General features: G+C 42.3%; 1 protein-coding gene and 1 long non-coding RNA gene across 2 annotated transcripts in view; one reads left to right on the top strand and one right to left on the bottom strand.

Moving 5' to 3' along the window:
- LOC146421465 (PHD finger protein 1-like) overlaps window positions 1-26,709 on the top strand; it is a gene marked incomplete at its 5' end in the record, with an annotated part of 42,834 nt that extends 16,125 nt beyond the window's left edge. Inside the window, 10 exons of the mRNA XM_085047155.1 lie at window positions 1,065-1,160; window positions 4,946-5,014; window positions 9,402-9,525; window positions 12,764-12,831; window positions 15,794-15,919; window positions 18,809-18,854; window positions 21,992-22,050; window positions 23,809-23,862; window positions 26,149-26,609; window positions 26,660-26,709. Coding sequence (XP_084903281.1) covers window positions 1,065-1,160; window positions 4,946-5,014; window positions 9,402-9,525; window positions 12,764-12,831; window positions 15,794-15,919; window positions 18,809-18,854; window positions 21,992-22,050; window positions 23,809-23,862; window positions 26,149-26,609; window positions 26,660-26,709 — 1,153 coding nt within the window. The remainder of the gene's footprint in view (window positions 1-1,064; window positions 1,161-4,945; window positions 5,015-9,401; window positions 9,526-12,763; window positions 12,832-15,793; window positions 15,920-18,808; window positions 18,855-21,991; window positions 22,051-23,808; window positions 23,863-26,148; window positions 26,610-26,659) is intronic.
- On the bottom strand, window positions 24,462-24,724 carry LOC146421466 (uncharacterized). The gene is made up of 2 exons (XR_014848666.1): window positions 24,627-24,724; window positions 24,462-24,554 (listed from the first exon to the last, which is right to left on the bottom strand). It is a non-coding gene; the product is annotated as an uncharacterized LOC146421466 (long non-coding RNA).
- Window positions 26,710-27,085: the final 376 nt, after the last annotated feature.

Below are 27,085 nucleotides of genomic sequence, written 5' to 3' on the forward strand. Positions count from 1 at the left end.
AAATTCCCCAAATCCCAAATTCCCATTTCAGCTGGAACCTGAAGATGCTGCAGTGCTGGCAGTGCTCCTCCAAAATAACAAAAACACTCAAAAAAATTTCTAAAAAATTCCAAAAAATTCCCAAAAAATTCCAAAAAATCCTCAAAAAATCCCCAAAAATTCCCAAAAAATTCCCCAAATCCCAAATCCCCAAATTCCCGTTCCAGCTGGAACCTGAAGATGCTGCAGTGCTCCCAGTTCTCCCTCCAAAGCAACAAAAAAATAACAAAAAATTCCCCAAAAATTCCCAAAAATTCCCCAAAATTCCCCAAAAATTCCCAAAAATTCCCCAAAATCCCAAAAATCCCCAAATTCCCTTTCCCAGCTGGAACCTGAAGATGCTACAGTGCTGGCAGTTCTGCCTCCAAAATAACAAAAAAATAGCCAAAAAATAGCAAAAAATAGCAAAAAAATTCCAAAAAAATCCCAAAAAATTCCCCAAAATCCCCAAAAACCCCCAAAACCCAAATTCCCAAATTCCCATTCCAGCTGGAACCTGAAGATGCTGCAGTGCCGGCAGAGCTCCTCCAAAACAACAAAAAAAAGCAAAAAAAAAACAAAAAAATCCAAAAAATTCCCAAAAAAATCCCAAAAAATCCCCAAAAATTCCCAAAAAATTCCCCAAATCCCCAAATTTCCCTTTCCCAGCTGGAACCTGAAGATGCTGCAGTGCTCACAGTTCTCCCTCCAAAACAACAAAAAAATAAAAAAAAACCAAAAAAATTAAAAAAAAATCCCAAAAAATTCCAAAAAATCCCCAAAAAATCCCAAAAAATCCCAAAAAATCCACAAATCACAATTTCCCAAAATTCCATTTCCCAGCTGGAACCTGAAGATGCTGCAGTGCCGGCAGTGCTCCCTCCAAAATACAAAAAAAATAGCAAAAAAATTCCAAAAAAATTTTAAAAATAAAAAAATTCCAAAATCCCATAAAATCCCCACCCAAACCCCCAAAATTCCAAAAAATTCCAAAAAATCCCCAAAAAATCCCAAAAATCCAAAAAATCCCCAAATCCCTTTCCCAGCTGGAACCTGAAGATGCTGCAGTGCCGGCAGTGCTCGCAGTGGTTCCACGAGGCGTGCACCCAGTGCCTCAGCAAACCTCTGCTCTACGGAGACAGGTCAGTTTGGGGAAATTTGGGGATTTTTTGGGGATTTTTGGGTGATTTTGGGGTTTGGGGATGATTGGGGTGGTTTTGGGGCTGATTTCGGGGATTTGGGGGGATTTTGGTGGAATTTTAGGGGGATTTGGGGAATTTGGGGCAATTTTGTGAGATTTTGGTGGGATTTTGGGAGGATTTTCATTGATTTGGGGATTTTGGGGGGTTTTGGGGTGGTTTGTTTGGGGATCATTAGGGTGATTTTTGGGGATTTTGGGGGATTTTAGGGGATTTCAGGGGGATTTTGGGAGATTTTTGGGAGATTTTTGTGTGATTTTAGTTAGATTTTGGGGTGATTCTGGGGTGATTTCGGGAGGATTTTGGGTGATTTGGGGGGATTTTGGGGTTTTTTGGGTGGTTTTGGGGTTTGGGGATGATTGGGGTGGTTTTGGGGATGATTTTGGGGGATTTTGGGGGATTTTGGTGGAATTTTAGGGGGATTTGGGGTGATTTTGGGGCAATTTTGGTGAGATTTTGGTGGGATTTTGGGAGGATTTTCGGCTGATTTTGGGGATTTTTGGGTGATTTTGGGGTGGTTTTGGGGTTTGGGGATCATTGGGGTGGGTTTGGGGATGATTTCGGGTTGATTTTGGGGGATTTGAGGGTGATTTTGGGTTATTTTGGGGCGATTTTTGAGAGATTTTTGGGGTGATTCTGGGGTGATTTCAGGAGGATTTTAGGGTGATTTTAGGGGGCTTTTGGGGTGTTTTTGGGTTATTTTGGGGTTTGGAGATCATTGGGGTGGTTTTGGGGTGATTTTGGGGTTGATTTGGGGGATTTTAGGAGGATTTTGGGGGATTTTGAGGCGATTTTTCAGAGATTTCTGGGGTGATTCTGGGGTGATTTCAGGAGGATTTTAGGGTGATTTTGGAGGATTTTGGGGGATTTTGGGGGATTTTGGGGGTTTTGGGTTATATTGGGGTTTGGGGATGATTGGGGTGATTTTGGGGTAATTTTGAGGGATTTTTGGGTGATTTTGGGGCTGATTTTGGGTTGATTTTGAGGGATTTTAGGGTGATTTGGGGGATTTTGGGTGATTTGGGGGATTTTGGGGCAATTTCAGGGTGAATCTGAAGGGATTTCAGGTTGATTTTAGGGGGATTTTGGGATGATTTTGGAGTGATTTGGGGCTGATTTTTGGGTGATTTTAGGGTGATTTTTGGGGGATTTTGGTGGTTTTTGGGTTATTTTGGGGTTTTGGAATTATTGGGGTGGTTTTGGGGCTGATTTCAGGATGATTTGGGGGGATTTTGGGGTGATTTTGGGGAGATTTTGGGGCATTTTTGTGTGATTTTTGAGAGATTTTTGGGGTGATTATGGGCTGATTTCAGGAGGATTTTAGGGTGATTTTAGGGGGCTTTTGGGGTGTTTTTGATTTTGAGGTTTGGGATCATTGGGGTGGATTTGGGATGATTTTGTGTAGGATTTTGGGGTGATTTTGGGGTGATTTTGGGATGATTTTGAGGTGATTTTGGAGGATTTTGTGTAGGATTTTGGGGTGATTTTGGGGTGATTTTGGGATGATTTTGAGGTGATTTTGGAGGATTTTGTGTAGGATTTTGGGGTGATTTTGGGGAATTTTAGGATGATTTGAGGTGATTTTGGAGAATTTTGTGTAGATTTTAGTTAGATTTTGGGGTGATTCTGGGGTCAGATTTCGGGAGGATTTGGGTGATTTGGGGGGATTTTTGGGTGATTTTTGGTGGTTTTAGTTTGGGATCAGGGTGGTTTTGGAGGATTTTGGGGTGATTTTGGGGGATTTTAGGGGATTTCAGGGGGATTTGGGGTGATTTTTGGGAGATTTTTGTGTGATTTTAGTTAGATTCTGGGGTGATTTCGGGAGGATTTTAGGGTGATTTTGGGGCACTTTGGGGGGTTTTGGGTTATTTTGGGGTTTGGAGATCATTGGGGTGGTTTTGGGATGATTTCGGGGGGATTTTGGGGGATTTTGGGGGATTTTGGGGCGATTTTTGAGAGATTTTTGGGGTGATTATGGGCTGATTTCAGGAGGATTTTAGGGTGATTTTGGGGTGTTTTTGGGTTATTTTGGGGTTTGGAGATCATTGGGGTGGTTTTGGGGCTGATTTTGGGGTTGATTTTGGGGATTTTGGGGTGATTGGGATGATTTCAGGGGGTTTTGGGACATCTCGGGGATTTCAGGATTTAGAGAGATTTGGGGTGATTTTGGAGTGATTTTTTGGGATTTTGGAGGATTTTGGGGATGATTTTGGGGGGATTTTAGGGTGATTTTAGGGGGATTTGGGGTGATTTTGGGGCAATTTTTGTGTGATTTCAGGGTGATTTTGGGAGGATTTTAGGGTGATTTTGGGTTATTTTGGGGTTCGGGGATGATTGGGGTGATTTTGGGGTGATTTTGGGGGATTTTAGGGTGATTTTGGGGTAATTTTGAGGGATTTTTGGGTAATTTTGGGGCTGATTTCGGGTTGATTTGGGGGGATTTTAGGGTGATTTGGGGGATTTTGGGGGATTTGGGGTGATTTGGGTGATTTTGGGGCAATTTCAGGGTGAATCTGAAAGGATTTCAGGTTGATTTTTAGAGTGATTTTGGGGAGATTTTGGAGAGATTTTTGTGTGATTTTTGTGACATTTTGGGGTGATTTTGGGGGATTTTAGGGTGATTATGGGGTGATTTCGGGAGGATTTTTGGAGGATTTTCAGGGGATTTTGGGGTGATTTTGAGGGATTTTTGGGTAATTTTGGGGCTGATTTCGGGATGATTTTGGGGCTGATTTTTTGGGAATTTGGGGCTGATTTTGGGGGGATTATTGGAGTGATTTTGAGAGGATTTCGGGGTGATTTTGGGTTGATTCTGCAGCTGATTTTGGGGCAATTTTTGGGTTACTTTGGGAGGGATTGCAGAAGGATTTTGGGGGATTTGGGGTGGATTTTTGGGGAATTTTGGGGGATTTTTGTGGGATTTCGGGGTGATTTGGGGGGATTTCAGTGTGATTTTTGGGAGATTTTGAAGATGACTTGAGGTGATTTTAAGATTCATTTTGGGTTGATTTTGGGAGGATTTTCGGGTGATTTTTGGAGGATTTTGGGGTGATTTTGGGGGATTTTAGGGTAATTTTGGGGCTGATTTCGGGATGATTTTGGGGCAATTTGAGGTGGGTTTTTGTGAGATTTTTGTGGGATTTTTGTGAGATTTTGGGGATGATTTGGGGAGAATTTTGGGGGGATTTTGGGGTGACTGAGGTGATTTTGAGGGGATTTTTGGGGGGATTTTGGGGGATTTTCAGGTGATTTTGAGGGGATTTTGGAATAAATTTTGGAGGAATTTTGGGGGCATTTTAGGGTTGATTTCCGGGTGATTTTGGGGTGATTTTGGAGCGAGTCTGAGGAGGGATTTTGGGTGATTTTAAGGTGATTTTGGGCTGATTTAGGGTGGATTTTGGGGAGGGATTTTTGTGTGATTTCGGGGTGATTTTAAGGTGATTTTTGGGTAATTTTAAGGAGATTTGGGGTGATTTTCAGGGTGAATTTCGGGTGATTTTGGGTGAATTTCGGGGTGAATTTCGGGGTGATTTTGGGGTGATTTTTGGGTGATTCTGGGGACATTTTCGGGTTGATTTTGGGGTGATTTCTGGGTGATTTTAAGGTGCTTTCAGGGCTGATTTTGGGCTGATTTTGGGGTGAATTTGGGTTGAATTTTTGGGTGATTTGGGGTGAATTTCGGGGTGATTTTTTGGGGCGATTTTGGCCGATTTTGGGTTCCTTTTCAGGTTCTACATGTTCGAGTGCAGCGTTTGCCGCGGGGGAGCTGAGAGTGTGCGGAGACTGCCCCTGCGCTGGTGAGGGGGAGACCCCGAAATTATCCCAAAAATAGCCCAAAAATAGCCCAAAAATAGCCCAAAAATAGCCCAAAACAGCCCCTGCGCTGGTGAGGGGGAGACCCCGAAATATCCCCAAAAATCCCCCAAAATGTCCCAAAAACCAGCCCAAAAACAGCCCCTGCGCTGGTGAGGGGGAGACCCCGAAATAGCCAAAAATATCCCAAAAAACAGCCCAAAAATAGCCCAAAACAGCCCCTACACTGGTGAGGGGGAGACCCCGAAATATCCCAAAAAATCCCCCAAAAATAGCCCAAAAAATCCCCCAAAAATAGCCCAAAAATAGCCCAAAAACAGCCCCTGCGCTGGTGAGGGGGAGACCCCGAAATAGCCCCAAAAAATACCCAAAAATAGCCCAAAAATAGCCCCAAAACAGCCCCTGCGCTGGTGAGGGGGAGACCCCGAAATTATCCCAAAAATAGCCCAAAAACAGCCCAAAAATAGCCCAAAACCAGCCCAAAAATAGCCAAAAAATAGCCAAAAAATAGCCCAAAAAAATCCCAAAAAATATCCCAAAAACAGCCCCTGCGCTGGTGAGGGGGAGACCCCGAAATAGCCCAAAATATCCCAAAAATTAGCCCAAAAATAGCCCCAAAATATCCCAAAAATAGCCCAAAAACAGCCCCTGCACTGGTGAGGGGGAGACCCCGAAATAGCCCCAAAAATAGACCAAAAAATAGCTAAAAATAGCCAAAAAATAGCCAAAAAATAGCACAAAAAATAGCCCAAAACCAGCCAAAAATACCCCAAAAAGAGTCCAAAAACAGCCCAAAAAAATCCCAAAAAATAGCCCAAAAATAGCCCAAAAAATAGCCCCAAAACAGGCCCTGCGCTGGTGAGGGGGAGACCCTGAAATAGCCCAAAATATCCCAAAAAACAGCCCAAAAATAGCTCAAAAATAGCCCCTGTGCCGGTGAGGGGGAGACCCCGAAATTATCCCCAAAAATCCCCCAAAAATAGCCCAAAAAATATCCCAAAAATAGCCCCTGTGCTGGTGAGGGGGAGACCCCAAAATATCCCCAAAAAATAGCCCAAAAAATAGCTAAAAGTAGCCAAAAAATAGCCCAGGAAATAGCCCAAAAACAGCCAAAAATACCCCAAAAAAGCCCAAAAACAGCCCAAAAAATCCCAAAAAATAGCCCAAAAATACCCCCAAAATAGCCCAAAAAATATCCCAAAATAGCCCAAAAAATAGCCCAAAAATAGCCCAAAAAATAGCCCAAAAATAGCCAAAAATGGCCCAAAAAACCAGCCAAAAATAGCCAAAAATAGCCCAAAACCAGCCCCTGCACTGGTGAGAGGGAGACCCCAAAATAGCCAAAAATATCCCCAGAAAATCCCAAAAAATAGCCCAAAATAGCCCAAAAAATAGCCCAAAAATAGCTCAAAAATATCCCAAAACCAGCCCAAAAGAGCCCCTATGCTGGTGAGAGGGAGACCCCAAAATAGCCCAAAAGTAGCCCAAAAATAGCCCAAAAATAGCCCAAAAAACAGCCCCAAAACAGCCCCTGCGCTGGTGAGAGGGAGACCCCGAAATTATCCCAAAATATCCCAAAAAACAGCCCAAAAATAGCCCAAAACCAGCCCAAAAATAGCCAAAAAATAGCCAAAAAATAGCCCAAAAAAATCCCAAAAATAGCCCAAAAACAGCCCCTGCGCTGGTGAGGGGGAGACCCCGAAATATCCCCAAATATCCCAAAAACAGCCCAAAAATAGCCCAAAAACAGGCCCTGCGCTGGTGAGGGGGAGACCCCGAAATAGCCAAAAAATATCCCCAAAAATAAACATCCCCAAAAATATCCCCCAAAAATCAAAAAAAATAGCCCAAAAAATAGCCCCAAAATAGCCCAAAAATACCTCCAAAATATCCAAAAACCAGCCCCTGTGCTGGTGAGAGGGACACCCCAAAGTAGCCCAAAAATAGCCCAAAAATATCCCAAAAAATAGCCAAAAAATATCCCAAAATATCCCAAAAATATCCCAAAAAATAGCCCAAAAATAGCCCAAAAATAGCCCAAAACAGCCCCTGTGCTGGTGAGAGGGTGACTCCAAAATAGCCCAAAAAATATCCCAAAAATAGCCCAAAAAATATCCCAAAATAGCCCCAAAAATATCCCAAAATAGCCCCAAAAATATCCCACAAATAGCCCAAAACCAGCCCCAAAACAGCCCCTGCGCTGGTGAGAGGGAGACCCCAAAATAGCCAAAAAATAGCTCAAAAATAGCCAAAAATAGCCCAAAAACAGCCCCAAAAAAATCCCAAAAATAGCCCAAAAATGGCCCAAAAATAACCCCAAAATAGCCAAAAAGTAGCCCAAAACAACCCAAAAACCAGCCAAAAAATAGCCCAAAAATATCCAAAAAATACCCAAAACAGCCCCTGCGCTGGTGAGAGGGAGACCCCAAAAAACAGCCCAAAAATAACCCAAAAATAGCCCAAAAAAGCCCAAAAACCCCCAAAACAGCCTAAAGGTTGGGATTTCTCCCCACATTTCTGGGCATTTCCCCAGATTTCGGGATTTCTCCCCAAATTCGGGATTTCTCCCCATTTTCCCAGGATTTTCACCCAAATTTGGGGTTTTCCCCAAATTCGGGAGTTTTTCCAAATTCGGCATTTCTCCCCAAATTCAGGATTTTCCCCAAATTCCTGGATTCTCCCCAAATGTTGGGATTTCTCCCAAATTTGGGATTTCTCCCCATTTCCCGGGATTTCCCAAATTTGGGATTTTCTCCAAATTCGGGATTTCTCCCCAAATTCGGGATTTCCCCCCAATTTGGGATTTCTCCTCAATTTGGCATTTCTCCCCAAATTCAGGATTTTTCCCAAATTCAGCATTTTCCCCAAATTCGGGATTTTCCCCAAATTCAGGATTTCTCCCCAAATTCGGGATTTCTCCCCATTTTCCCAGGATTTCACCCCAAAATTTGGGGTTTTCCCCAAATTCGGGAGTTTTTCCAAATTCGGGATTTCTCCCCAAATTCCCTGGATTCTCCCCAAATTTTGGGATTTCTCCCAAATTTGGGATTTCTCCCCATTTTCCTGGGAATTTCCCCATTTTCCCAGATTTCTCCCAAATTTGGGATTTCTCCCCATTTCCCGGGATTTCCCAAATTTGGGATTTTCTCCAAATTCAGGATTTTTCCCCAAATTCAGGATTTCTCCCAAATTCGGGATTTTCCCCAAATGTTGGGATTTCTCCTCAATTTGGGATTTCTCCCCATTTCCCAGGATTTTCCCCAAATTCAGGATTTTCCCCAAATTCGAGGAATTTCCCCAAATTTGGGATTTCTCTCCTCTTTCCTGGACCCCAAATTCCCTTTTTTTTTTTTTTTTTTTCTTTGCTTTTCCCCCATTTTTTTGCATTTTCCCCAATTTTATTTTGCATTTTCCCCATTTTTTCTCATTTCCCCAAATTTCTTTTTTTTATTAATTTTCCCCAATTGTTTTTTTTTGTATTTTCCCCATTTTTGGCCTTTTTTCCCCAATTTTATTTTGCATTTTCCCCAAATTTTTTTTAACATTTTCCCCATTTTTCAGCCTTTTTTCCCCATTTTTTTCCCATTTCCCCATTTTTAGGCTTTTTTTTCCCCATTTTCCCCATTTTAAGTCTTTTTTCCCATTTTCAGCCTTTTTTTCCCATTTTTTTCCCCGTTTTTAGTCTTTTTTTTCCCCTTTTTCAGCCTTTTTTCCCCATTTTTCCCCATTCTTTCTCCATTTTCCTCATTTTAAGTCTTTTTTTCCCCTTTTTCCCCCCATTTTCAGTCCTTTTTTCCCATTTTTTCCTCATTTTCAGCCTTTTTTTCCTATTTTTTTCCCCATTTTTAGTTTTTTTTCCCATTTTTCCCCATTTTCAGCCTTTTTCCCCATTTTTCCCCATTTCTTTCTCCATTTTTAGTCTTTTTTTTCCCCTTTTTCCCCCTTTTCCCCACAATTTTATTTTGCATTTTCCCCAATTTTTTTTTACATTTTCCCCCTTTTTCAGCCTTTTTTCCCCATTCTTTCCCCATTTTCCCCATTTTTAGTCTTTTTTCCCCATTTTTTCCCCATTTTCCCCCCGTTTTTCCCCATTTTTCCCCCTTTTTCAGCCTTTTTTCCCATTTTTCCCCATTTGCCCCATTTTTAGTCTTTTTTTTCCCCATTTTTAGTCTTTTTTTCCCCATTTCTTTCTCCATTTTTAGTCTTTTTTTCCCATTTTTCAGCCTTTTTTTCCCCATTTTTTCCCCATTTTTTTTTCCCTTTCTCCCCAAATCCCTGAATTTTCCCCAAATCCCTGAATTTTCCCCAAATCCCCGATTTCTCCCCAAATCCCTGGATTTCTCCCCAAATCCGGGCTCTCTCCCCTCGCAGGGTGGACGTGGCTCACCTGCTGCTTTACCACCTCAGCGTTTGCTGCAAGAAGAAATATTTCGATCTGGAGAGAGAAATTCTTCCTTTTGCCAACTCCAACTGGGAGGCGCTGCTGCTCGGCCAGGTGGGATTTGGGGAAAAAATCGGGATTTTGGGAAAAATATGGGTTTGGGGGGAAAAATACGGATTTTTGGGGGAAAAAATTTGGATTTTAGGGGGAAAAATTGGGATTTTAGGGGAAAAAAATTTGGATTTTAGGGGAAAAAATATGGATTTTAGGGGAAAAATTTCCTGATTTTTGGGGGAAAAAATGGATTTTAGAGGGAAAAATATGGATTTAGGGGGAAAAATAGGATTTTTGGGGAAAATGGATTTTAAAAGGAAAATAGGATTTTGGGGAAAAATGTGGGTTTAGAGGGGAAAAAAGGATTTTGGGGGAAAATTCATTTTTAGGGAAAAATATGGATTTTAAGGGGAAAAAATGGGTTTAGGGGGAAAAAATGGATTTTAGGGGAAAAAATGGATTTTAGGGAAAAATATGGATTTTAAGGGAAAATTCCCCATTTTTGGGGGAAAAATATGGATTTTAGGGAAATAAATGGGTTTTAGGGGGAAAAATATGGGTTTGGGGGAAAAAAAGTGGATTTTAGGGGAAAAATTCCCCATTTTTGAGGGAAAAAAATATGGATTTTAGGGGAGAAGATGGATTTTGGGGAAAAAATGGGTTTTGGGAGAAAAAATAGGGATTTTGGGGGGAAATTCCCCATTTTGGGGGGAAAAGTCCCCATTTTTTGGGGAAAAAAAGGATTTTAGGGGAAAAATTTCCTGATTTTAGGGGAAAAAAATGGATTTTAGGGTGAAAAATGTGGATTTTAGGGGGAAAAAATGGGATTTTGGGAAAAAAATGGGTTTGGGGAAAAAAATGTGGGTTTTGGGGGGAAATATATGGATTTTAGGAGGAAAAATATGGATTTGGGGGAAAAAAACAGGATTTTGGGAAAAAAGTGGGTTTTGGAGGTAAAAATACGGATTTTTGGGGGAAAAAAAGGGATTTTAGGAGAAAAAATATGCATTTTAGGGGGAAAATTTCCTGATTTATGGGGGAAAAAATGGATTTTAGAGGGAAAAAAATGGGTTTTGGGGGAAAAAATGGGTTTTAGGGAAAAAATTTCCCAATTTTGGGGGGAAAAAATTCCCAATTTTTGGAAAAAAATATGGATTTTAGAGGGAAAAAATGGGTTTTGGGGGAAAAATGGGATTTTGGGGGAAAATGCCATTTTTGGGGGAAAATATGGATTTTAGGGGGAAAAATTTTGATTGGGAAATGATTTTAGGGGAAAAATATGGATTTTGGGGGGAAAAAATGGATTTTAGGGGAAAATTCTGATTTTTGGGAAAAGATTTTGGGGAGAAAAATGTGGATATTAGGGGAAAAATTTCGGATTTTAGGAGAAAAAATATGGATTTTAGGGGGAAAAAATGGGGTTTTGGGGGAAAAATATGGATTTTGGGGGGAAAAATTCCTGATTTTTGGGAAAAAAATATGGGTTTTAGGGGAAATAAAGGATTTTAGGGGAAAAAAATATGGATTTTGGGGGAAAAATTTCCTTATTTTAGAGGAAAATGGATTTCTAAGGGGAAATAATGGGTTTTAGGGGGAAAAATAGGATTTTAGGGGAAAAAATGGGTTTAGGGAAAAAAGCATTTAGGGGAAAAATGGGTTTTGGGGGGAAAATATGGGTTTTGGGAAAAATTTCCTGATATTTTGGGGGGAAAAATGGATTTTAGAGGGAAAAATTGGGATTTTGGGGGGAAAAAATGGGTTTTGGGGAAAAAATTTCCCAATTTTGGGGGGAAAAATTCCCAATTTTTGGAAAAAAAATATGGATTTTAGGGGAAAAATGGGTTTTGGGGGAAAAATAGGGATTTTGGGGAAAAATTTCCTGATTTTTGGGGAAAAAAATATGGACTTAAGGGGGAAAAATATGGGTTTTAGGGGAAAAATTCCCCATTTTTTGGGGAAAAAATGGATTTTAGGGGAAAATTTTCCTGATTTTTGGGGGAATAAATGGTTTTTGGGGAAAAAATATGGATTTTAGGGGAAACAAATGGGTTTTAGGGGGAGAAAATGGATTTTAGGGGGAAAAATTTCCTGATTTTTAGGGGAAAAATTCCCGATTTTTGCAAAAAAAATATGGATTTTGGGGGGAAAAATGTGGATTTTGGGGAGAAAAATGTGGATTTTAGGGGAAAAATTTCCCGATTTTAGGAGAAAAAAATGGATTTTAGGGGAAAACGATGGGTTTTAGGAGGAAAAATGGGTTTTGGGGGGAAAAATATGGATTTTAGGGGGATTTTTTTCCCCCTCAATCTGTTCTTTTCCCCTAAATTTGTTATTTTTTCCCCCAATTTGTTATTTTTCTCCAAAATTTGTTATTTCCCCTCGATCTGTTATTTCCCCTAAATTTGGGGTTTTTTCCCCAAAATTTGTTATTTTTTCTCCAAAATTTGTTATTTTTCCCCTCAATTTGTTATTTTTTCCCTCAATTTGTTATTTTTTCCCTCAATTTTTTTCTCCCTAAATTTGTTTTTTTTCTCCAAAATTTGTTATTTTTATTCCAAAATGTGTTATTTTTCCCCTCAAATTGTTATTTTCCCCCAAATTTATTTTTTTCCCTCACTTTGTTATTTCCCTTAAATTTGTTATTTTTCTCCTCAATTTGGTTTTTTTCCCCAAATTTGTTATTTTTTTCCCAAAATTTGTTATTTTTTCTCCAAAATTAGTTATTTTTTCCCTAAATTTGTTATTTTTTCCAATTTGTTCTTTTTTCCCTCAATTTGTTATTTTTCCCCTCAATCTGTTAATTTTGCCTCAATTTGTTATTTTTCCTTCAATTCGTTATTTTTTCTCCACAATTTGTTATTTTTCTCCCTAAATTTGTTTTTTTCCCCTCAATCTGTTATTTCCCCTAAATGTGGTATTTTTCTCCAAAATTTGTTATTTTTTCTCCAAAATTTGTTATTTTTTCTCCAAAATCTGTTATTTTTTCCCTCAAATTGTTATTTTCCCCCAAATTTGTTTTTTTTCCCTCACTTTGTTATTTCCCTTAAATTTGTTATTTTTCTCCTCAATTTGGTTTTTTTTCTCCACAATTTGTTATTTTTCTCCCTAAATTTGTTAATTTTTTCCCTCAAATTGTTATTTTTTCCCCAAAATTTGTTATTTTTCGCCCTAAATTTGTTCTTTTTTCTCCAAAATTTGTTCTTTTTTCCCCCAATCTGTTATTATTTTCCCAAAATCTGTTATTTTTTCCCCAAATCTGTTATTTTTCCCCTCAATATATGATTTTCTCTCCCCTCAGCTCTCAGCCACTCCCAAGTCAGAGCGCTATGGGCGACTGCTGGGAGCTCTGAGCTCCAACAAGGACAGGTGAGGAGACCTGAAAATACCCAAAAATACCCCAAAACCAGCCAAAAATCACCCTAAAAACAGCCAAAAAATCACCCCAAAACCAGCCCAAAACCAGCCCAAACATACCCTAAAAACAGCCCGAAATACCCTAAAAACAGCCTAAAAATACCCTAAAAATAGCCAAAAAATATCCCAAAACCAGCCCAAAAATAACCTAAAAACAGCCCAAAACAGGGGGGAAAGGGAAACCCAAAACACCCCAAAACCAGCCCAAAATCACCCCAAAACCAACCCAAAAATATCCCAAAATCACCCCAAAAACCACCCCAAAAACAACCCAAAAATATCCCAAAAACAGCCCAAAAACACCCAAAACCCCCAAATTCACCCCAAAACACCCCAAAACTACCCCAAAAACACCCCAAAACCCTAAAAACCCCAAACTCCTCCCAAATACCCCAAAATCCTCTTTTTCCTCCCAAAATCCCCATTTTTTCACCCCAAACTCTCAATTTTTTCCCAAAATTCCCATTTTTCCCAAAATTCCCGTTTTTTGCCCCAAACAGGTTCGTTTCCGGCCGGGAGATGAAGAAGCGCAAAGGAGTTTTTGGGCTCCCAAAACCCTCCCAAAATCCCCATTTTACACCCCAAAATCCCAATTTTTCCCCCCAAATTCCCCATTTTTTCCCCCAAAATTCCCATTTTTCCCAAAATCCCGGTTTTTCACCCCAAATCTCAGGTTCATGTCCAGCTGGGAGATGACAAAGAGCTCTTCAGACTCCCCAAATCCTCCCAAAAATCCCCATTTTTTCCCCTAAATCCCCATTTTTTCACCCAAATTCCCATTTTTTCCCCCAAATCTCCCCAAAATTCCCATTTTTCCCAAAATTCCTGTTTTTCACCCCAAATCTCAGGTTCGTTTCCGGCCAGGAGATGAAGAAGAGCTCTTCAAATCCACCCAAAAATCTCCATTTTTCTCCCTAAAATTCCCATTTTTCCCCATAAAATTCCCATTTTTTCACCCAAATTCCCCATTTTTTCCCCCAAATCCATCCCAAAATTCCCATTTTTCCCAAAATTCCCATTTTTCCCAAAATTCCCATTTTTCGCCCCAAACAGGTTCGTTTCCGGCCGGGAGATGAAGAAGCGCAAAGGAGTTTTTGGGCTCCCAAAATTCCCTCCAAAATCCCCATTTTTCCTCCCAAATTCCCCATTTTTTCTCCCAATTTTTTCCCAAATTCCCCATTTTTTCTCCCCAAAATTCCCATTTTTCCCAAAATCCCCATTTTTTGCCCCAAATCTCAGGTTCATGTCCAGCTGGGGATGACAAAGAGCTCTTCAGACTCCCCAAATCCTCCCTAAAATCCCCATTTTTCGCCCTAAAATCCCCATTTTTTCCCCCAAATTCCCCATTTTTTCCCCCAAATCCATCCCAAAATTCCCAATTTTCCCAAAATCCCCATTTTTCCCCCCAAATCTCAGGTTCGTTTCCAGCCGGGAGATAAAGAAGCGCAAAGGGCTCTTTGGGCTCCCAAAATCACCCCTAAAATCCCCATTTTACACCCAAAAATCCCATTTTTTCACCCAAATTCCCCATTTTTTCCCCATAAAATCCCCATTTTTTCTCCCAAATCCTTCCCAAAATTCCCAATTTTCCCAAAATCCCCGTTTTTCGCCCCAAATCTCAGGTTCATCTCTGCCTGGGGATGACAAAGAGCTCTTCAGACTCCCCAAATCCTCCCAAAATCACCCCCAAAATCCCCATTTTTCCCCTAAAATCCCCATTTTTTCCCCCCCAAATCCATCCCAAAATCCCCATTTTTCTCCCCCAAAATCCCCAATTTTCCCAAAATTCCCGTTTTTCGCCCCAAACAGGTTCGTTTCCAGCCGGGAGATGAAGAAGCGCAAAGGACTTTTTGGGCTCCCAAAATTCCCCATAAAATGCCCATTTTTCCTCCCAAATTCCCTGTTTTTTCTCCCAGTTTTTTCCCAAATTCCCTATTTTTCTCCCCCCAAAATTCCCATTTTTCCCAAAATCCCCATTTTTCGCCCCAAATCTCAGGTTCATCTCCAGCTGGGGATGACAAAGAGCTCTTCAGACTCCCCAAATCCACCCAAAAATCCCCATTTTTCTCCCTAAAATCCCCATTTTTTCACCCAAATTCCCCATTTTCTCCCCAAAATCCCCATTTTTCCCAAAATCCCCATTTTTCGCCCCAAACCAGGTTCGTGTCCGGCCGGGAGATGAAGAAGCACAAAGGACTTTTCAGGCTCCCAAAATTCCCTCCAAAATCCCCATTTTTTGCCCTAAAATCCCCATTTTTTCACCCAAATCCCCATTTTTTCCCCCAAAATTCCCATTTTTCCCAAAATCCCCATTTTTCACCCCAAATCTCAGGTTCGTTTCCGGCTGGGGATGACAAAGAGCTCTTCAGACTCCCCAATTCCTCCCAAAAATCCCCATTTTTTCCCCCCAAAATCCCCATTTTTCGCCCTAAATTCCCCATTTTTTCACCCAAAATCCCCATTTTTTCTCCCCAAAAATTCCCATTTTTCCCAAAATCCCCATTTTTCCCCCCAAATCCAGGTTCGTTTCCGGCCGGGAGATGAAGAAGCGCAAAGGACTCTTCAGACTCCCCAAATTCCCCCAAATTCCCTCCCAAATCACCCCTAAAATCCCCATTTTTTCACCCAAATCCCCATTTTTTCTCCCAATTTTTCCCCCAAAATTCCCATTTTTCCCAAAATCCCCATTTTTCCCAAAATCCCCATTTTTCCCAAAATCCCCATTTTTCGCCCCAAACCAGGTTCGTTTCCAGCCGGGAGATGAAGAACCTCAAAGAGCTCTTCAGACTCCCCAAATCCTCCCAAAATCACCCCCAAAATCCCCATTTTTTCCCCCAAATTCCCCGTTTTTTCTCCCAATTTTTCCCCCAAGTTTCCCAATTTCCCCAAAATCCCCATTTTTCGCCCCAAACAGGTTCGTTTCCGGCCGGGAGATGAAGAAGCGCAAAGGACTCTTCGGGCTGCACACTCGCGCCCCTCCCCCCCTGCCGCCCCACCTGCTGGAGAAACCCAAAACCACCCAAAAACACCTGCCGGACAGGTGAGAGCTTGGGGTTTTGGGGGAATGTGGGAATTTGGGGAGAATTTGGGGAAAAATGGGATTTTTGGGCAAAAAAAAGGGATTTTTTAGGGGGATTTTGGGGAAAAAATAGGATTTTGGGGATTTTTGGGGGATTTTGGGAAAATGGATTTTTGGGGAGATTTTAAGAGGGAAAATGGGACTTTTAGGGGGATTTTGAGGAAAAATGGGATTTTGGGGGAAAATGGGAAAAAATTTTGGGGGAATTGGGCATTTGAAAATGGGATTTTGGGGGAAAATGGGATTTTGGGAAAAAGGATTTTGGGGGAATGTGGAATTTGGGGAAAATTGGGATTTTGGGGAAATTTGGGAAAATGGGATTTTTGGGAAAAAGTGGATTTTAGGGGGATTTGGGGCATTTTGGGGGAAAAATGGGATTTTGGGGGAATTTGGGGGAAAATGAGATTTTTGGGGAAATGGGATTTTGGGGAAAAGATGGGAATTTTAAAATTTGGGGAAAAATGGGGTTTTGGGGGAAATTGAGAAAAATGGGATTTTGGGGGAAATTTGGGGGGAAATGATTTTGGGGAAAATGGGAATTTTGGGGAAAAAATTGGATTTGGAAAAGGAATTTGGGGGAAATATGAGAAAAATGGATTTTGGGGGAAAATGGATTTTGGGGAGATTTGGGGATTTTGGAGGAAAATGGATTTTTGGGGAAATTTGGGAGATTTTGAGGGAAAAATGGGATTAATGGGATTTTTGGGAAGGATTTTGGGATTTTTTGGGGAATTGAGGAGATTTTGGGGGGGATTTTGGGAAAAATGGGAAGGAAAAATGGGTTTTTGGGATAAATGGCATTTTGGGGAAAAATGGGATTTTTGGGGGGAATTTGGGGCATTAGGGGTGGGAAAAACGGGATTTGGGGGGAAAAAAAGGGATTTTTGGGGAGATTTTGGAGGGAATTTGGGGAAATTTGGGGGAAAAATGGGATTTTGGGGGAAAAATGGGATTTGGGGGAAATTGGGAAAAAATGGGATTTTTGGGGAAAATTTGGATTTTGGGGGGAAAAAAGGGATTCTTGGGGGAAAAATGGGATTTTGGGAAAAGGGATATTTGGGGGAATTTGGGGAAAATGGATTTTGAGGGGAAATTGGGGAAAATTTGGGAATTTGGGGAAATGTGGGAAAAAATGGGATCTTTGAGCAAAAAACAGGGATTTTTTTAGGGGGATTTTGGGGGAAAAAATAGGATTTTTTGGGGGGAAAAATGGGGATTTTTGGGGAGATTTTGGAGGGAAAATGGGATCTTTTAGGGGAATTTGGAGGAAAAATGGGATTTTGGAATTTTGGGGGAAAAAATGGGATTTTGGATAAAGGGGTTTGGGGGAAAATAAGGGGATTTTGGAGGAAAATGGGATTTTGGGGGAAAATGGGAAAATGGGATTTTTGGGGAATTTGGGAAATTTGGGAAAAATGGATTTTTAAAAAAAAAGGGATTTTTAGGGGGATTTTGGGGGAAAAAAAGGATTTTGGGGGAAAATGGGAAAAATGGGATTTTGGAGGAAAGTGGGATTTTGGGGAAAATGGGATTTTGGGGGGGAAAATGGGGAAACTTGGAGGAATTTGGGGAAATTTAGGGGAAAATATGGGATTATTTGGGGTATTTGGGGTATTTTGGGGAAATTTGGGGGAAAATTGGGATTTTTGGGGAAATTTGGGGAAATGAGTTTTGGGGAAAATGGGATTTTTAGGGGAAAAATGGGATTTTTAGGGGAAAAATGGGATTTTTGGGGGAAAAATGGGATTTTTTGGGGAAAAAATGGGATTTTTTGGGGAAAAAAGGGATTTTTTGGGGAAAAAGGGATTTTTGGGGGAAAAATGGGATTTTTTGGGGGATTTTGCAAAAATAGGATTTTTGGGGGAGAAAATGGATTTTTGGGGGAAATATAGGATTTTGGCAGGATTTTTGGGGCATTTTGGGGAATTTTGGAGGAAAAATGGGATTTTGTGGATTTTGGAATTTTTGGGGGGAAAAATGGGATTTTTGGGGAGATTTTGGAGGGAAAATGGGATTTTTTAGGGGGAATTTGGAGGAAAAATGGGATTTTGGGGGAATTTTGGGGAAAAAATGGGATTTTTGGGGTATTTTTGGGGCATTTTCTTTGGGATTTTGTTGGGAAAAAATCGGACTTCTATGGGAAAAATGGGATTTGGGGAAACAGGATTATTTGGGGGAAATGTGGAATTTGGGGGAAAATGGGAATTTGGGGAAATGTGGGGGCATTTTGGGGGAAAAATGGGATTGGGGCATTTTGGGGGATTTTGGGGTAATTTTGGGGTATTTTGGGGGAATTTTCGGGGAAAAAGGGATTTTGGGGAAAATGGGATTTTGGGGGAAAAATGGGGTTTTGGGGGAAATTTGGGATTTTGGGGAATTTGGGGGATTTTGGGGGAATTTGGGAAGTTTTGGGGAATTTGGGATTTGGGATTGGGGATTAGGGATTTTTGGGGGGAATTTGGGGCATTTTGGGGAGATTTGGGAGGATTTGGGGCATTGGGAAAGGAGAATTTTGGGGGGATTTGGGGGAGTTTTGGGGGTAAAAAGGGATTTTTTTAGGGGAGATTTGGGAGTGTTGGGGGGAATTTTGGGGGATTTGGGGGAAAAGGGGATTTTTGGGGGATTTCAGGAGGTTTTGGGGATTTCGGGAAGTTTGGGGTGGTTAAGGGAATTTGGGGGATTTTGGGCTGTTTTGGGGTTTCTCTGCCTCGGGATTCCCAAAGTGATTTTTGGGATTCCCAAATTTGGGTTTTGGGATCCCCAAAGTGATTTTTGGGATCCCCAAAGTGATTTTTGGGATTCCCAAAGTGATTTTTGGGATTCCCAAATTTGGGTTTTTTGGGGTTTCAGTTGCTCCCCAGGGCGAGGCAAAGCTGGGGGTCGCCGGCGCTCCCAGGTGAGACCCAAAAAAACCCCAAAAAAACCCCAAAAACCCCAAAAAAACCCCAAAAAAATCCCAAAACCCAAAAATCCAAAAAATCCCAAAAAATCCCAATGCCTCTCCCCTGAAAAACCCAAAGAAAAATTCCCAAAACCCCAAAAAAACCCCCAAAAAATCCCCAAAAAAATCCCAAAACCCAAAAAAACCCCCAAAATCCCGAAAATCCCAACTCGCCTCCCCCAAAAAACCCAAAGAAAAACTCCCAAAACCCAAAAAAAAACCTCCAAAAAATCCCAACTCGCCTCCCCGGAAAAACCAAAAAAACTACAAAAACAAAAAAAAACCCCAAAAAACCCCAAAACTCCCAAAAAACCCCCAAAACCCCACAAAAACTTCCAAAAAACCACCAAAAAAATTTAAAAAAACCCCAAATCCCCACCAAAAAACCCCAAAATCCCAAAATCCCAACCGCCTCCCCGAAAAACCCAAGAAAAACTACAAAAAACCAAAAAACCCCAAAAACCCCCAAAACTCCCCAAAAAACCCCCAAAACCCCACAAAAACTTCCAAAAAACCACCAAAAAACTAAAAAAAACCCCAAATCCCCACAAAAAACCCAAAAAAATCCCAAAAATCCCAACTTGCCTCCCCTGAAAAACCCAAGAAAAACGACAAAAAACCAAAAAAAAAACCCCCAAAAACCCCAAAACCTCACAAAAACTTCCAAAAAACCCACCAAAAAAACTAAAAAAACCCCAAATCCCCACCAAAAAACCCCAAAAAACCCTAAAAAAAAAAAAAAAAAAATTCCAAACCCCCAAAACCCCAAAACCCCAAAAGCCCAAAGAAATCCCCAAAATCTCAAAATCCTCAATAAACCTCAAAAAACCACCAAATCCCCCAAAACCCCAAAATTTTCAAAAATCCCAACCCCCCAAAAAATCCCAAAACTCCAACCCCCAAAAAAAGCTCCCAAAATCCACCCAAAAATTCCAGGAAAAACCCCAAACCCCAAAACTCCAAAACTCAAAACCCCAAAAACCTCAAAAACCAAAAACCCCAAAATCCCCCCAAAAAACACCCAAAAATCCCAAAAATTTTTTAAAGATCCCACTCCCCCCAAAAAAACCCCAAAACCCAAAAAGCCCCCAAAAATCCCCAAAATCCACCCAAAAAATTCCAGAAAAAACCTGAAACTCCCAAAAACCCCCAAAACTCCCCAAAAAACCCCAAAAACCCTCAAAAAAACCAAAAAAAACCCAAATCCCCCCAAAAAACCACAAAAAATCCCAAAAAATTTCCAAACATCCCAACTCCCCCCCAAAAAAACCCCAAAACCCAAAAAACCCCATCAATCCCCAAAATTCCAGAAAAAACCCCAAACCCCCCAAAACCCCAAAACTTCCCAAAAAACTAAAACCCAAAACCCTCAAAAACTGAAAAACCCCAATCGCCTAAAACCAAAAAATTCCCAAAAATATTTTTTAAATCCCCTAAGAATGCAAAACCAAAAAAAAACCCAAAAATCCCCAAAAGTCCCCAAAAATTCCAGAGAAAAACCCCAAACCTCCCAAAAAACCCCAAAACTCCCCAAAAAAACTCCAAAAAACCCCCAAACCCTTCAAAAAAACCTAAAAAAAAACCCAAATACCTGAAAAAAACTCAAAAAATCCCAGAAAAAAATTTTAAATCCCCCAAAAACCCAAAAAAACCCCGCAAAAATCCCCAAATGCCCCCAAAAATTCCAGAAAAAACCCCAAACCCCCAAAAAAACCCCAAAACTTCCCCAAAAAACTCCAAAAAAACCCAAAAAACTAAAAAAAAACCCCACAAACCCTCAACAAAACTGAAAAAACCCCAAATCGCCTAAAAAAACCAAAAAAAATCCCCTAAGAATGCAAAACCCAAAAAAAACCCCCAAAAAATCCCCAAATGCCCCCAAAAATTCCAGAAAAAACCCAAACCCCCCAAAAAACCCCAAAACTCCCCAAAACCCAAACCCCCTAAATCCCCTAAAACCTAAAAATCCCAAAAATTTCTAAAAATGCCCTAAAAACCCAAAACCCAAAAAAATCCTAAAATCCCCAGATGCCCCCAAAAATTCCAGAAAAAACCCCAAACCTCCCAAAAAACCCAAAACTCCATGAAAACCTCCAAAAAACCCCAAACCCTTCAAAAAAAACTAAAAAAATCCCCTAAATACCTCAAAAAACCCCAAAAAAATCCCAAAATATTTTTTTAAATCCCCTAAGAATGCAAAACCCAAAAAAAACCCCCAAAAAAATCCCCAAAAGCCCCCAAAAATTCCAGAAAAAAACCCCAAACCCCCAAACCCCAAACTCCCCAAAACTCCCCAAAAACCCTAAATCCCCTAAAAAAACCCCCTAAAAATCCAAAAAAAATTCTAAAAATGCCCTAAAAACCCAAAACCCAAAAAAAATCCTAAAATCCCCAGATGCTCCCAAAAATTCCAGAGAAAAACCCCTAACCTCCCAAGAAACCCCAAAACTCCCAAAAAAACTCCAAAAAACCCCAAACCCTTAAAAAAAACCTAAAAAAAAACCCCAAATACCTCAAAAAAATCCCAAAAAAATTTTTAAATCCCCTCAGAATGCAAAACCCAAAAAAAAAACCCCAAAAAAATCCCCAAAAGTCCCCAAAAATTCCAGAAAAAAACCCCAAACCCTCCAAAAGACCCCAAAACTTCCCCAAAAAACCCCAAAACTCCCAAAAAAACCCCAAAACTCCCCAAAAAAACCTCCAAAAAAACCCCAAAGCCTTCCAAAAAACCTAAAAAAACCCCAAAAAAACCTTCAAAACCCAAAATAAACCCGAAAAATCCCAAAAACCCTAAAATCCCCCAAAAACCCTGAAAAAACCCCAAAATCCCCCCAAAACCCCAAAATCCCCCAAATCCTCCCAAAAAAATCCCAAAAATCCCCCAAAAACCCCAAAATCCGCACCTGGAACACCCTCCAAAATGGCCCTAAACCCCAAAATCCCCCAAAAAATCCCTGGAAAAAACCCAAAATCCCCCAAAACCCCAAAATCCCCCAAAACCTGAAAAACCCAAAAAACCCCAAAATCCGGTAGATCCCCAGGAAACCCCAAATCCCAAAAATCTCCCAAAATTTGGGATTTTTTCCCTGCAGGTTTCCCCAGGAGGTTCTTACAACTTCCGGCAAACTCAGGCCAGGAGAGCTCCGCCCAGGTTTGGGGTTTTGGGGATTTTTGGGATTTTTTTGGGGGGATTTGGGATTTTGGGGTTTTTGGGGGTTTTTGGAATTTTGGGTCTGTGGGGATTTGGAGGATTTTGGGGGAATTTGGGAGATTTTGGGGATTTTGGGGCATTTTGGGGATTTAGGGAGATTTTGGGATTTTGGGGGATTTTGGGGAGTTTTGGGATTTTAGGCAATTTAGGGGATTTTTGGGATTTGGGGGATTTTTGGGGTTTTGGGGATTTGTGGGGTTTTGGGGTCTGCGGATTTGGAGGATTTTGGGGAATTTAGGGGAATTTGGGGAATTTGGGAGATTTTGGGTGATTTTGGGATTTTGGGGTTTGGGGATTTTGGGGGATTTTGGGAGTTATTGGGATTTTGGGGGATTTTGGGGATTTTTTGGGTTTTTTTGGGGGATTTTGGGATTTTTATGAGGATTTGGTGAGGAATTTTGGGGATTTTTTGGGAGGATTTTGTGGGATTTTTAATGGGATTTTGGGGGATTTTGAGGGGTTTAGGCATTTTTATGGGGATTTGGTGAGGATTTTTGGGGTTTTTTTGGGGAGATTTTGGGATTTTGGGGGGAATTTTGGGGTTTTTTGGGGAATTTTGGGGTTTTTTGGGAGAGTTTGGGGGATTTTGGGTATTTTTGGGGTTTTTTTGGGGGGATTTTGGGGATTTTGGGGTCTGGGGATTTGGGGGATTTGGGGGAATTTGGGGGAATTTGGGGAATTTGGGGATTTTGGGATTTTGGGTGATTTTGGGGATTTAGGGAGATTTTGGATTTTGGGGGATTTTAGGGGATTTAGGTATTTTTGGATTTTGGGATTTTTTGAGGATTTTGAATTGGGGGTCTGGGGAGATTTGAGGAATTTGGGGAATTTGGGAGATTTTTGGGATTTGGGGATTTGGGGGGATTTTGGGGTTTTTGGGATTTTGGGGATTTGGGGGATTTAGGGGATTTTTGGTATTTTGGGGGTTTTGGGATTTTGGGGTCTGGGGATTTGGGGGAATTTGGTGATTTTGGGGATTTTAGGGATTTAGGGATTAATTTGGGGATTTAGGGATTTTGGGGAATTTGGGAGATTTTGGGGAAATTTTGGGAATTTGGGATATTTGGGGATTTTGGGGAGGTTGATTTTGGGGATTTTAGGGATTTAGGGAATTTGGGGATTTTGGGGATTTTGGGGATTTGGGGATTTTTGGGGGATTTGGGGAATTTTGAGGATTTTTGGGGATTTTGGGGGAATTTGGGGATTTTAGGGTGAATTTGGGGCAATTTTGGGGATTTTGGGGGAATTTTGGGATTTGGGGATTTTTGGAGGGAATTTAGGATGATATTTGGGATTTTTTGGGAGAAATTTGGGAGATTTTGGGGATTTGGGGATTTTGGGAATTTTGGGGAATTTGGGGGGATTTTTGGCATTTGGGAGGATTTTTGGGATTTTTTCTGATTTTGGGGAATTTGGGGGGCAGGCGGAATTTGATTATTTTGGGGAATTTTGGGATTTTTGGGGAATGTTGGGATTTTGGGGTCTGGGGAGATTTGGAGGATTTGAGGGATTTTTGGGATTTTTGGGACTTTTGAGGATTTTTTGGGGTTTTTTGAAATTTTAGGAGATTTTAGGGATTTTGTGGTATATTAGGGGATTTTGGGTTTTGGGGGATTTGCAGAATTTGGGGGATTTGGTGCTTTTGGGGTAATTTTGGTGCTTTTGGGGTAATTTTGGGATTTGGGGTTTCTCCCCCAGCCCCCCCATCCGGATGTTTGCCTCATTCCACCCTTCGGCCAGCAACAGCCCCAGGTGGGACTGGGAGGGACTGGGAGGGACTGGGAGGGACTGGGATTGAACTGGGATGGACTGGGATTGGACTGGGAGGGACTGGGATTGACTGGGATTGAACTGGGATGGACTGGGATGGACTGGGATGAACTGGGATGGACTGGGAGGGAACTGGGATGGAACTGGGATGGACTGGGAATGGACTGGGAGGGACTGGGATTGAACTGGGAGGGACTGGGATGGACTGGGAGGGACTGGGAGGGACTGGGATTGAACTGGGATTGAACTGGGATTGAACTGGGAGGGACTGGGATGGACTGGGAGGGAACTGGGAGGGACTGGGAGGAACTGGGATTGAACTGGGATGGACTGGGAGGGACTGGGATTGAACTGGGAGGGACTGGGAGGGACTGGGATTGAACTGGGATGGACTGGGAGGGACTGGGAGGGACTGGGAGGGACTGGGAGGGAACTGGGATGGAACTGGGAGGGACTGGGAGGGAACTGGGATGGACTGGGAGGGAACTGGAATTGGACTGGGATGGACTGGGATGGAACTGGGATTGAACTGGGAGGGACTGGGATGGACTGGGAGGGACTGGGATTGAACTGGGAGGGACTGGGATGGACTGGGAGGGACTGGGATTGAACTGGGATGGACTGGGATTGGACTGGGATGGACTGGGATGGACTGGGATTGAACTGGGATTGAACTGGGAGGGACTGGGATGGACTGGGAGGGACTGGGATTGAACTGGGATGGACTGGGAGGTACTGGGATGGACTGGGATGGACTGGGATTGAACTGGGATTGAACTGGGATGGACTGGGAGGGACTGGGAGGGAACTGGGAATGGATTTGGAATGAACTGGGATGTACTGGAATTGAACTGGAATTGAACTGGAATTGAACTGGGATGAACTGGGAGGGACTGGGAGGCCAAACTGGGGGGTTCAGGTCATACTGGGAGCACTGGGATGGACTGGGATGGACTGACATGGACTGGTTTGTACCAATCCATACTGGTTTATACTGGTTTTGGGGTCCATACTGGTTTATACTGGTTCACACTGGTTCACACCAGTTTGTACTGGTCCATACTGGTCTGTACTGGTTCATACCAGTCCATACTGGTCTATACCGGTTTATACCAGTCTATACCAGTCCACATCAGCTTACACTGGATCACACTGGTCCATACTGGTTTATACTGGTTTATACTAGTCTGTACCAGTGCATACTGGTTTATACTGGTTTACATCAGTCCATACGGGTTGATACTGGTCCAGACTGGTTTATACAAATTTATACTGGTTCATACTGGTTTATACTGGTCTGTACCAGTTTATACTGGTTTACACCAGTCTATACTGGTCCATACTGGTTCATACCAGTCTATACTGGTCTGTACCAGTTTACACCAGTCCACACTGGTCCATACTGATTTATACTGGTTGATACTGGTCTATACTGGTTGATACTGGTCCGTACCTTCCACACCAGTCCATGCTGGTTTATACCAGTCCATACTGGTCTGTAGCAGTTTATACAAATCTATACTGGTTTATACTGGTTTATACTGATCTGTACCAATTTATACTGGTGTACACCAGTCCAGACTGGTCCATACTGGTTTATACTGGTCTGTACTGGTTTATACTGGTTTATACTGGTTTACACCAGTCTATACTGGTCCATACTGGTCCATACTGGTCCATAGTGGTTTACACCAGTCCATACCGGTTTATACTGGTTTACACCAGTGCATACTGGTTTATACTGGTCCATACTGGTTTACATCAGTTTATACTGGTTTATACCGGTCCATACTGGTTTATACTGGTTTACACCGGTCCATACTGGTTTATACTGGTCCATACTGGTTTACACCAGTCTATACTGGTCCATACTGGTCCATGCTGGTTTATACTGGTCTGTACCAGTCCATACCGGTTTATACTAGTTTATACTGGTTTACACCAGTCTATACTGGTCCATACTGGTCCGTACTGGTTTACACTGGTCCACACTGGTCCATACTGGTCCATACTGGTCCATACTGGTCCATACCGGTCCATACTGGTCCACACTGGTCCATACTGGTCCGTACTGGTTTACACTGGTCCACACTGGTCCATACTGGTCCATACTGGTTTATACTGGTCTATACTGGTTTATACTGGTCTATACTGGTTTATACTGGTCTGTACTGGTTTATACTGGTCTATACTGGTTTATACTGGTTTACACCGGTCCATACCGGTTTACACTGGTCCATACTGGTCCATACTGGTTTCTCTCCCCAGCTCTCCCGCTCCGGATCCGGACCCACCCTCCGCCCCTCCCCCCGCGCCGCCGGCCTCCCCCCGCCCAGGCCACGCCCCCGCCCGCCAAAGCCACGCCCACCCACCAAACCACGCCCACCGACCAAACCACGCCCACCGACCAAACCACGCCCACCGCGCAGACCACGCCCACCGACCAAACCACGCCCACCGGCCAAACCACGCCCACCGCGCAGGAGATGTTCGCCGCCCAGGCCCCGCCCCCCGCGCAGACCACGCCCCCTTGGCTGGCCCCGCCCCCCGGGCTGGCCCCGCCCCCCCGGGTCCTGGCGCGCCGCGTGACTCTGGATGGGACAGTGCAGTACCTGCTGGAGTGGGGGGGCGGGGCCGGGCTCTGACCACGCCCCCTTGGCACCCCAAAGAGCGGGGAGCTCGAGCCCCAAAAATTGGGGTCCCCACACCCCGAAACCCCCGGGATTTGGGTGAAAAAATGGGTATTTTGGGTGAAAAATTGTTATTTTTGGTATTGCAGAGGAGAAGAAAGGGGCGGGGCCATGCTGTGACCACGCCCCCAAACCCTAAAATATGGGGGGGTGCTCCACCCCAAATATTGGGGTGCTTAGTCCCCAAAACCCCCGGAATTTGGGTGGAAAAAATGGTTATTTTGGGTGAAAAAGTTGTTATTTTGGGTGAAAAAATGGTTATTTTTGGTATTGTAGAGAAGATGGAAAGGGGCGGGGCCGTGCTCTGACCACGCCCCCTTTAATCCCAAAAATATTGGGGAGCTCAACCCCAAATATTGGGGAGCTCAGTCCCGGAATCAGCGGGATTTGGGTGAAAAAATGTTATTTTTGGGTGAAAAAATGGTTATTTTGGGGTGAAAAATGGGTATTTTTGGTATTGTAGAGGAGAATAAAGGGGCGGGGCCATGCTCTGACCACGCCCCCTTTTATGCCAA

This window comes from Lichenostomus cassidix, unplaced genomic scaffold (genome assembly GCF_008360975.1).
Source record: "Lichenostomus cassidix isolate B80296 unplaced genomic scaffold, HeHo_3.0 HiC_scaffold_33, whole genome shotgun sequence".
In the NCBI taxonomy this organism is placed as follows: domain Eukaryota; kingdom Metazoa; phylum Chordata; class Aves; order Passeriformes; family Meliphagidae; genus Lichenostomus; species Lichenostomus cassidix.